General features: G+C 30.3%; 3 protein-coding genes across 4 annotated transcripts; 1 reads left to right on the top strand and 2 right to left on the bottom strand.

Annotated features, from left to right (window-relative positions):
* Positions 1–1,230: 1,230 nt before the first annotated feature.
* LOC124921768 (zinc finger A20 and AN1 domain-containing stress-associated protein 8-like) lies at positions 1,231–2,358 on the top strand. 2 transcript variants are annotated; one of them, XM_047462471.1, is made up of 2 exons: positions 1,231–1,302; positions 1,558–2,358. In XM_047462471.1, exon 2 carries the CDS (start codon positions 1,559–1,561, stop codon positions 2,078–2,080), a length of 522 nt encoding a protein of 173 aa, XP_047318427.1. In that variant the 5' UTR covers positions 1,231–1,302; position 1,558; the 3' UTR covers positions 2,081–2,358. The 2 variants fall into 2 exon arrangements, with proteins under 2 accessions (XP_047318427.1, XP_047318426.1); XM_047462470.1 differs by having other exon boundaries at positions 1,262–1,327.
* A 753-nt stretch (positions 2,359–3,111) lies between these two features.
* Positions 3,112–3,730, bottom strand: LOC124920811. Its single transcript, XM_047461373.1, has one exon. It carries the CDS (start codon positions 3,645–3,647, stop codon positions 3,309–3,311), a length of 339 nt encoding a protein of 112 aa, XP_047317329.1. The 5' UTR covers positions 3,648–3,730; the 3' UTR covers positions 3,112–3,308.
* A 931-nt stretch (positions 3,731–4,661) lies between these two features.
* On the bottom strand, positions 4,662–6,365 carry LOC124919688 (probable polygalacturonase). The gene is made up of 3 exons (XM_047460003.1): positions 5,743–6,365; positions 5,332–5,663; positions 4,662–5,257 (listed from the first exon to the last, which is right to left on the bottom strand). The coding sequence occupies exons 1-3, from the start codon at positions 6,327–6,329 to the stop codon at positions 4,758–4,760; spliced, it is 1,419 nt and encodes a 472-aa protein (XP_047315959.1). The 5' UTR covers positions 6,330–6,365; the 3' UTR covers positions 4,662–4,757.
* Between the last annotated feature and the right edge of the window lie 5,367 nt (positions 6,366–11,732).

The raw sequence follows: 11,732 nt of genomic DNA, 5'->3' as shown, positions 1-11,732 counted from the left end.
ACTTATATTTGTATAATTAGAGTTTTTAAGTCTCAAATTTAGAGTTTTAAAGGTATTATTACATTTAAAAAAAATGAGATGAGATTATAAGTTTATAACTTTATTTGATAAGATAAGGTATGAATTATCTTCAAATTTTTAGAGATGTCAGATGTGTATATTTTAGTCTAGGAAAAAATGTAATTGAATTATAAGTAAACACCTTATAAAAATATTACTGTTATCTAAGAAAAATGTTATAATTTTTTGTACATCTAACTAAATAGGACCTTATATATCTTACTTAGATAGAACTTCAGGAATAGAAGTTGAAGTAGATAGAACTTCAGGAATAGAAGTTGAAGTGAATGGAAATGATAAAACCGATACTTTTGACAAATCTTTGGAAAACATATAAAAAATACATTTTTTTATATTAATTTTAATAACTGAATTGTCAAAGGCCAATTAAATTTTGAATCTCTTTTTCAAACTTAATAATTTAAAATTCATATAAAAATTATACAAAAATGTTTTTTAACTATTCAAATACCAAATACCGTTAACTTATTATTCATGTAACATTTATAAATAAATAAGTAAAAAATCAACATCATTAATTTAATTACCGAATTTTAGAAAATTTAAAATTTTAACTACATTTAAAATTTTAACTACCTAATTTCAAAAAATCGTAAATTCGATAGTTAACTATTGACATTGATATTTTATCTATTTATAAAATTTACGAAAATAATAAGTTAATAATATTTGAAATCATTTAAAATAGTAAAATCATGTTTTTTATAAATTTAATAATAATGAGCCCCATAATGTATAATGTGAAGTAAGAAATACTATTTCCAAAATCAATTTGCCCACAATAAATTACTCAAATTGACAATTAAGTCTTATTTTAATATAAAATATTGAAGTCAAACAAACACACCTATGATTTGATAATATTAAAGAAGTTTAGAAGACAAAGTAAAAGTCCATAGAGGAATCCGTGAAGTTTGGGTTGGACTGGTTAGAGCTTGTTTGCTTTTTCTTTAACAAAAATAATGTACTTATCTTAATTTTTGATAAAATTTAAAATTAAAAAAATAAAACATAAATATGAAATTCGAATTCAAATAATCCAAGCTCTAGGTAGGTGTATTATCATTTTGTTGGAAGAGGTAAAAAGCAAACTCTAACCATAAATAGAAAAGGGCCATGACAACTCAACCTTCTTCATTTCTCTCCTACCTCTGGATCTCTCTCTCTCTCTCTTTCTTATTGAGAACGCTTTTAGACACAATTTCTATTCCTCCGATTCTCGTACGATCAACGTTTAGATAAGCTTGTAACCTCTCTTCAGTTCTTTAGTTTTTTTCTTACATACGTTGTCTGTCTTTGACTTTTCTTGGTTGTTTTCTTCTTCTTCTTTATCATCATGTTCATGACTGTATCTGTTCTCAAAGACGACTACATCGTGTTGTAAAAGTTTATTCATTTTCTTTGTTGATGATCAGTTAGTTAATGGGGGTTCTTTCTTCTTTTTCTCATGTTCTTGGTGGGACTTTTCTCCTGCAGGATGGAATCTTCGAAAGAAACAGGCTGTCAAACACCAAAAGGCCAAAATCTTTGCATAAAGAATTGTGGGTTTTTCGGTAGCGCAACTACCATGAACATGTGTTCAAAGTGTCACCAAGATAAGATGATCTTGAAGGAACAGCAGGCCAAGCTTGCAGCTTCTTCCATCGTGAATGGTGATGGTTCATCGAGCAGAAGCAGCAGCAGAAACAAGCAAGTCTTATTGAGCAAGGATGTTTTGGATATGAAGAAAGTCAAACCAGAGGAAAAAAAGAAGGCTGATGTTGTTGATAAGAAAGCAGATGTGAAAGTGAAAGTAGTAGTGGAGGGACCTAATCGATGCAGCACTTGTCACAAGCGTGTGGGTTTAACCGGTTTCAACTGCAAGTGTGGTGACCTGTTCTGTTCGGTTCATCGATACTCCGACATGCACGACTGTCCTTATGATTACAGAACAGTAGGTCGAAATGCCATTGCTAAGGCTAACCCGGTTGTTAAGGCAGAAAAGCTTCATAAGATTTAATAATAATAGTAATAGATAAAATGAAGACACCTGTAATATTGTTGCTAAGTCTTCCTTTACTAGGTATTATTTGTCATAAATGACAATAGAACAAGGTTGATTATCTTTGCAGTATTCAGTCAGTCAGTCAGTCTCTATTGGACCATAAATCCTATGGTTACATTCCTCCATTGTGTGCTAAAGTTTGTTTGATTTCATGTGTTTGTATCTGGTCTGGTCAGTCTTGTTATATATCTACATACCTATCTATCTAATAATATGTGCAGCTTCCCCAGTTATCATCATATTATTGCCTGTTTCAATCTAACTTCTTCACTACTCTGTGTTAAAATAGACCTGATTCATAATTATACTAATGAACTCTACCCTTTGTTGGTTAAGGGTTATTTGAGATTAATTCAAAATAACCCACTAATGTCATTTTACCCAAATAACTTTCAAATAACCTAATGTTCAATAATCTACATCAAACAAGAAACTACGAAAGCTGTAAAACTGAAGCAATGGAACTTAGCAGTAAAGTAGACATTTGCAGAAGAAGAATTGCAGGATAACCTTACTGCCAACCTAATCCACCTTTCACACTTAATCAGTCATCCTATGGCTAAATATGAAATAAGGGGCATAACAAAATTACAGTGAGCAAGAGATGGCCTTAGAATAAAACAGATTTCATCTGTCTTCTGCTTGCGAATCCACTATTACTATTATCTAACTTACACTTCTCAAGTCTCAACACATCCAATCCATGATGAATTCCTCAAGACATACTATACCTCCCTGCGACGAAACCCCAAATCCAGAGTATCTAACAATGCCCATATGCTAAATTTGACCTAAGTTCATTGAGAGAATCTCTGCAAACTATGCAATTATCATCCTTGAAACATATATAACAAAATTATATTCTAAATTCTCATGCTCAAGGGCCATAACTGACAAGTGCATCAAGAAACAGTAAACCCTAAATCTATCCAGGACAAAATTGGTCACATTCAAATGAATTAGCATACCCACTACTACTATAGATATTCAAAAGAGATCATTCCATCATTCCATTATAGAAACAGAAATTGTAATAGAATAACGTAACCATGAATCCACGGCATATGAAATTATGAAATAAACAAGGTTTTATAATCATAGCATGAGTTGAAAATCTTATTTTATCTTCACTGACAAAGCCAAAGCAACAAGGATCAATTGAAACTGGACAGTACGATCCAGATCAGTCGGAATCATCGGATACTGCAGCAGCGAGACGTTCTAGGGCTTTCTGATGCGCCCAGGTTTCAATAGTGAGATCAGGCTTGGCGCTAAGACCAACGCCGAGGATAACGATGGTGAGGAAGCTGGTGATGTAGCAGGGTAACTCCCAGTCCTCCCAAGTTCTCGACTGACCTGGTGGCGGCGGTGTCCTATTGAAGAGGTAGCCATTTGGACGCTCCTGGTGGCCTGGAGTGGACCAGCGGCTAGGTCCGTCTCCTCCGCTGCGAGTGCGGATGGAGGAGGTCATGCGGCTCCTTATCATCCCGACGGCGGCACGTAAAGGCTTGGAAGACGACATCTTTGGTTGTGAGTCTCGTTCTGAAAGAGAGAGAGGGTAATGGAGGTCCGCCCTTGATACTAATTGGATCTGATCAACAACAAGCTTATGATCGATTGGGTGAATTAATTTAGGACTCAAAAGGAAAAAATAAGCCCCCTAATTATTCTCTATATATTAATTATTTAGTCACACTTTTTTTTATAAAATTAATCATACAAAAATTACAAAATAATTATTATTTTCTATCGTTTACACTTGAGAAATAATTGTAACAAGAATGTTGCATTAATCTTATTTTTCGTTCTCAAAACTTGAAATAGTTTATCATGTGGGATGGTCTATTTCCCTAGTCTTAGTTCAAAATAGTATATTGACGCGATGAATATGTCCTCAGAATTAGCAGTAGGCCGAAAACTTTTTAAAATGGTCGATAAAATTAAATTTTTGTATAGTTGGACCATCATTGACGATACAATTCCGTGGTCTCTAAAAAAATGGTAAGTTAGCTAATGAAAGACTTGTTCCATAGTTTTCGATATGAAATGATCTATTTAGAACAATTTTTCTCCGGTTTGACCTGTAATTAATTAGAGATGGACGATAAGATATTTGTGTAACCTGCCCTAATCAATCTTATCTCGATTCTGCTTCGAATTTTAACAAAATATTATTAAATATATAACATCACCATTATATTTATTTTTCATATTTTATAAGAACTTTCTTTAAAATAATATAAATTTTTAATATATATAATATTATCATTTATATAATTTTATAAAAAATTGCGGAGTAGACATGGTAAACACATTCTGCTCAGCACAATTACCATCCCTACCTACAAATTCTATGTAAAAGTGAAATCTGGCATTTTTATTCTAAAAAACTACTATTAACCTAGTTATCCTACAATATAATCATTTCGTATACCATTTTTAACAAACATACTGGTCTTCTTCATAAAAAAAAATAACAAACAATTATTTACTTATGCAAATTTGCATCCATTTTTAACAAACATACTTTAGTATTCTTCATAAAAAACAACTATTTACTTATGCAATTTTTCATCCATCAACTAATCATCACGTGGAAACAAAACATACAGAGATTTTAGAAGAATCATTATCATCTCTGTTCATATACTTCAGAGTGGAAATTCATGAAGGAAATATCAGTCACAGTTGAGGGCCGAAACTCTAAAGGATTGTTCCACTTCTCATTTCCTTCATCTTCCTTCTTCAACCATCTCATATTCACGTTTTCAATTGACAGCCCTCGAATATTTTCCATCAAGAACCCTGCTATACTGTGAATAACAAGCCCTTGACATCCAGGCCTGTAATCTATCAAACCATCCGAATAATTAGTCCATCTTTTGTATGTAAGGTTTACATTCAAGAACTTCAAATTGCTCAAAAGCCCCCCTTTGGATCCTGACAAGAAAACCCCGTTTTCAGATATTGACGATATGTTGATGAACTGAATATTAGAAATTGATCCCGCTTTCGAATTTGAGTGCCTAGGACAGGTTGTTATGTAAATAGGCTCTGCTCTTCCCCACCATGAAGGATCATAGTATCTTGTGCTTATGTTTATATTCGAGAAGGTAACATCACTCACATTTCCTGCAGGAAAAAACATCACAATTCCCAAATGAAAATTCTCTGGTTATAAATATATTTAATCTAGGGTTGGTTACCTCCATCTCGAATTTGAAAGGCAAGTCCCCTATGAGATTCAACAATGGTTATGTTATCAAACAACAAACCCTTGTACTCAAACCAGCTAGCACTCCCAAGTTTGATGGCGGATGATTTTGTTCTGATCCAGCAATCAGTTGCAGTAAGGTTGTAGAGAGGCGCATTGGAGGTTTTTGGACATATTGCATCATCACCTGTATCAATTTTGCACCGAGTTATCATCGTGTTGTTTGAATCTTCTATGTCGATTCCATCGTTATTAGGAGAATTGAAATCTCCGTAAATTGAAACATCTTCAATTGATGTGTTCTCACACTTTACAATATGCAAGCTGCAGTAAGAATAAATCAGTATCATTAACCTAGCTAGATCAGCACTAAAAATGAAGTGAAGTAAAATTATGTACTAACCACCAATAAGCCGGTTCAATCAAGCTGACTGATGAAACCCTAACATTCCGGCATCTAAGAAAACCTACGAGTCTCGGCCGACATTCATCACCCAAGCATGCTCCAGTTTGATTCCAGCTCACCATCACATTCTTCCTCTCATCGAATCGATTCACGAACTTCAAACCCTGACCATTGATCTCTCCACCTCCGGTAATCTCTACATCCGTTGCGTCCTCCGCCAGCACCACATACCATCGGCTCTGATCCGCTGGATAATCCTGGATCCTCGTCCCACCTAGAATTCTGGCGCCTTCTTGTACATCGAGAACAATGCCAGATTTGAGAAAGATCGTCGCCGTTAGGTAGTTCCCTGGAGGGAAGACGACACGGCATCGTCCTCCTATATCAGAGGAAGCGAAACATGCGTCGATCGCAGCCTGAATTTGAACTGTATCGTATTGAACACCATCGCCGACTGCGCCGAAATCCGTAACGGATAAGGTGGAGGTTTTCAAACTTAGGATAGCCGGTAATCTGGATGCTGTTGTTGATTGTGCAAGGATCGCGAAGATGAGAATGGAAATGGCGCTTATTAACTGGATCATCTTCCCCAATCCCCTTTGTTTGCTTTATCATTATTGACTTTATTTATTTATTCTTTCATTTTTGCCCCCCTTGAAACATAGATGATAGATCTGACCTATCTGTTATTTATTATTTTATTCATATAAATTCAATTTTATTGACAAAAGGTAATTCACATATGTAACACTAAGAAAATAAATATACCAATTATTTTAAATAGTCTATGATATATTAAAAAATATGAATCGTTTAAGCACAACGAAACAAAACATGACAGGAGAAAAATAAAAATACTAGAAATAAAAAAATAAATATCTTAAATCAAAGATACATAAAAACGCATGACATTTACTATTGAAGTTGGGATCTATGAGTTTTTGAAATATAAGATTCTTCGAATATGAGTCTATACTTGAAGTAAACTCTCTCAAACCATGAGAACTTTTTAAATCAATAGTATTGAAATCAACGTTGTTGTTTTCCAAATTCAGATCTCGGATACTTCGACAACATATATATGTTGATATGACCTCAATTTAATATAAGTTAGTCTAATTTCATCGTATGATTTACACAATGTTGTCATATAGAAATACGCAATTCAGGATCTCGTTCAAAGATAGTTTCATCAAACTCAGGGCATGCTTGGTACGTGGTTTTTGTACTCAGGAATGGGAAAGGAATGAAATGAGATGTTTGGTTGGTGGTTTTGATTCCAGGATATTGATTTGATTCCCGGATACTCAGGAATCATCCAATCCTCTCTATATTGGGAGGAATGAATCCCATTCCGGAGCGATACACTTTCTCTTCCATTATCTCCACTCTCTTATTTTCTCTCTCATAATTATAATTATAATTTTAATATCATATATATATTTTATAATTATATTATACGTTATTTTATAATTAACATAATAATAAATTTTTATTTATTTATGAATAAATAATTTTAATTATTTAAATAATATTAAGAAATTATTTAAAATAAAATTTTAGTGATAATTACAATAACTAATAATAATATAATTAATTTTAAATTTTAAATATTAATAATAAAATTAAAATAAATTAATTAAAATATAAAAATATAAAACTAAAAATAAAATAACAATTTATATAAAAAATATTAAAAAATTAAATATGAAATATTTTAATAAAAATTATTATTAAAAAAATTATACCATGTTATAATATATTATTAAATAAAATATTATATTTAATTTGAAATATATAATATTTGAAAGACTTTTTCTTATATTATTTATATTTAATAGATAATTATTTATTTATAATTAGTAAAAAATTGAAACATTCAACATTTTTTTGTTATAAGTATTTTTATTTTTATTTTGAAAAAATATAATTAATATGAAAAAATATTAGATGTTTATATTTTATTAAATTATGTCACTTAAATATTTTATATATTTTAAACGTTACAAAAATAATAATATTTTATTTTTTTAATTTAATAAAATAAAATTAAAATTAATCATAATTTTAATAACAAAATTATATTTATAACTTTTCTCTTATAAATCCAATCGTTATCAATGGGAATGGGAATGATTAAAACTCTTAACCAAACACTACACTTCTATCAATCATACCCATTCCCATTCCACACATCTATCAATCCCAATTCTATTCCCATTCCTTTATTTGAACCAAGCACCCCCTCAATTCTTTGAGATTTAGAAGGAAATTTTATATTCTCATCGGAAATTACTATATTTGGTTCGATTGGCTCATATAATGAATGATAATTAATTTTTAGCTTAAAAAAAGTTAAAATATTAATCTGAATAAATTATATATAGTTTAATGATAGGTAATTGAATTGAATTAAGAATAATAAGTTAGAGGTTGTTCAATTAGAAAGTGATAAATTATATATTGTTGAGTGTAATTCTTTATTTAGGAATTAGTAAATTAAGATATTCTTTAATCATATATATTGTATACAGGGACGGATTCACTTGTGAGCTGAAGTGGGCTTAAGCCCAACACTGAAAAAAAATTTTGCTAGTTAAAGAAGCTTGATGACATGGCCATGGTCTTAGATAATTACAAACGGTGATAGAGAAAAGAAATCGCAGAATAAGACTACCAAACTTTGTATTGCTATCCCATGTACACCTCTCTCTATTTGACACAATATAATTTATTAATTTTTACTTTACTCATGAAAGTTTTATAATCAAAATATATTTTATTAATGAAGTTAAAGTATATCTAAGAGGAAAGTTAAAAGTTTATTCAAATAAAATATAAAGTAATTGAGATTTTTAAATTGGTTAAGATGATATTTATGGATAAGTAATTTGAATAATTTTTATTTTCATATAAATGATGTTTTAGGGGTAGATGAAGAGGTAAATAATTTTATTTTTGTTAAAACTTTATATGTTTGAAAAAGATTAATAATTATTTATTACCGTTATCAAATATTTAGCCTACTTATTTATAAATTTCAAAGTGTTAGAGTTTATTTTATTTTATTATTATCATCATCTCTTTTTTTTATTATCAAAATTTTTATTCGTGTATCTAATAATTTGATTAAGAAATATCGAATATTGAATTTCACAATTTTCAGAACATAACAATATTTTGATTGAAATATATCATAGTTGTCATCGTTCAATCAATGCATGCAATAATAATTTTTATATATTTAATCTTTTTTATTAAAAATATTAATTTGGACATTATCATTAGGTGGGTAGAAAACTAAACTTTGGACGATATATATAGTTTAAGAATTTATTTAAAATTGTTAATTTAATCGAAATGTTGTTTAAACGAGTTTTTGTGAATAATTTATTTTTTTTTAAGAATAATTCTATCACATTATATTAATATATTCAAGTAAGTTTTTTTTTTTAAACTCATGAATTTTTTTTAAATTAAATGTATTATTTATTTATTTTAGTAATAAAGCAATTAAAAGTTCGCGAGATAGTAGTTAATTATTTGACATTTTGTATTAAAATAGATTTAATTAGAAATTTAAATTATTTGAACTTTATAATATAATATTATATATATATAATATATATATATATATATATATATATATATAATTTTAAGCCCATCCAAACTGGTTAAAACTGGGTCCGTCTTATATTAGTATTGTCTAGTGACCTTTCTTCTCATTTATTTTAGAATTAATAAATTAGACAGGTTGTTTATTTATATAAATATAAGATAATATTACTATATAGTTATAGATGGTGGACCTCCTCTAGCTGAATATATAGAAATTAGTATATATAAAGTTATGTGATATTACTGTTAAGGAGAGGGGGACGCCCGGGTATTAATATGAGTGCTCTGCCCCTGCGATCACCGCCGGTCTCCGTAATCCCAAAATCAGCAATCTTCACAACACCATCCACAATTAATATGTTATCTTGTGCGTAACTCAATTAATATGTTATCCGGTCCTAATTAACTTAAAACCTAAATTTTGATAAAAAAAAAACTCAAAATCCAAAAATATTAAACAGCACACGAGTTCAAAACTTCATTCGGACCTGATTTTTTATTTTACGAGAATACGTAGATAGTCGGTCAAGGGCTCAATCCTAGTAAATTCAAAAAAAACAAAACCCTATATCAATACTATGGATATTTTTATTAAAATAAAAATAATTTCAAAAAAAAAATCCATCGCATTTCATCTCTAGAAAAAATATAATGTCTTATAGAACACTAATTTTGTTTGTTTGGTGTAAAAATATTAAAATTATAAATAAATAAAATCTACCCAAGTTCATTTTATAAGATTTTCATTTTGAGATGTCCAATGTTATTATAATTTCACATAAATTAAAATATGTTAATTATTTTATAATTTTTATTAGTAAGAAAATACTTTTAATGAGGGCAAAAACTCTCGGTGAAAGCATAATTGTCGTCGGTGATAATTTTCACCGAGGATGACAGATGCTTTCGGAAGGTATCGGTAATTCGACTATCGGTGCAGAAAAAATTAGTATCACCGAGAGCATTTGAAGCCATGGGAGATAATATTATTACCGAGAGCACTAATCACTCTCGGTGATAATTCAATTCTTTTACCGAGTGAAGAGGTAATGCTCTCGGTGATAATATACACCATGATTCATCAGCAAGAGGTCTCTACTTCTTGAGATTAACTGCCAAACAAGATCCCTAAGACAATTAGGGATTCATTTCTTGATAGTCGCTTAACAACTTGAGGTTTCCTCCTCACATAATGCTTCTAGTCACTTCCTCCAACATCAAATCCTCCTTTACTCCATAGAAAGTAGTGGAATTAGCACAACAAATGGATCATAAATTTGGTTTATCCAACCAAAAAGAATAACATCTAAAATTCATATGTTTGAAAAAATTGCACAACCATGGACCCAACATATGTTATAGGTGGTCACTAAACAATGAAATAATATCACATCAATGATAAAGAGGAAGGCATCAACATCTACAATGTTAACGATTTTTTTTCTCAATCTCTTTAAGGTCTGATTGGCATCTGAAGCCTGAAAAATCTGAGCACAAATTTCAAAGAGGGCAAAAAATAGATAAGTTTAAAGAATACAAAACTAATAAGTTTCACAATAAAATAGTGAAATGGATGCTTAGGTTACATCACCAATACAAATCGAAGGAATCTACCAAAATCCCACAAGGAAAACGAATCCATTATGACACATGAGCTTGTTAATGAACCCCTTAATGAGAAAATGACATACCTTTCACAGTCACAAGCCAATCTATTTTTAGCTAAACTATCATTAGAGAAATCTGTCTACTTTGACAGGTAAAACTTGGGCTGCCTCACCATCAACGAGATCCTTTTTATCCATTATATTATCTCAAACTAGATGAAGGCATTCTCTAACGACCTTCATATCCCAATCTAAAATGGTCAAAAGAAGACAAGTCAGAAGTCATATGTAAAAACAGAAAGAAGGAGAAAACTCCAATGTGTTGGGTGGAGAATTTAATATACACACTTATTATCAGACTGTACAAACACGCATAAATGTACACTGAATATTGAGATCGGCTATTGAACTTGGTTCATAGCAATTAGTCTACTTAAATAATTCAAAACCAAGGAGGGTGTTAGATTAAGTTAAAGAAGGAAAATGAGGAAATTATTAAATTAAGATTAAAAGGAAAATCATTAAATTAAGTTGAATTATGAAAAACATTTTAATTGATTAAAATAAACTTCGGATAATTAACACGAACTCACATAATTTTGATGATGATTTGATAAATGAATAAAACTAAGTTCAACAATATTTTAATGCGCAGGTAAAGAAGCGCTGATAGCTAAGTTGTCATCAATAGAACTGAAGAAGCGCTGACAACAGATTTGTCATCAGCATAACTGAAGAAGCGTTGGCATTAGCGTTTCCATT

This window comes from Impatiens glandulifera, chromosome 1 (assembly GCF_907164915.1).
Source record: "Impatiens glandulifera chromosome 1, dImpGla2.1, whole genome shotgun sequence".
Taxonomy (NCBI): domain Eukaryota; kingdom Viridiplantae; phylum Streptophyta; class Magnoliopsida; order Ericales; family Balsaminaceae; genus Impatiens; species Impatiens glandulifera.
Note: the sequence above shows the minus strand (reverse complement) of the source record. Positions and strands in the feature narration are given on the sequence as shown.

Coding starts and splice junctions, on each gene's coding strand:
- LOC124921768 (XM_047462471.1), top strand. CDS start 1,559: ATGGAATCTTCGAAAGAAACAGGCTGTCAAACACCAAAAGGCCAAAAT.
- LOC124920811 (XM_047461373.1), bottom strand. CDS start 3,647: ATGTCGTCTTCCAAGCCTTTACGTGCCGCCGTCGGGATGATAAGGAGC.
- LOC124919688 (XM_047460003.1), bottom strand. CDS start 6,329: ATGATCCAGTTAATAAGCGCCATTTCCATTCTCATCTTCGCGATCCTT. Junction 5,664..5,742: donor ATTGAACCGGCTTATTGGTG/GTTAGTACATAA, acceptor TTCTTACTGCAG/CTTGCATATTGTAAAGTGTG. Junction 5,258..5,331: donor CTTTCAAATTCGAGATGGAG/GTAACCAACCCT, acceptor TTTTTCCTGCAG/GAAATGTGAGTGATGTTACC.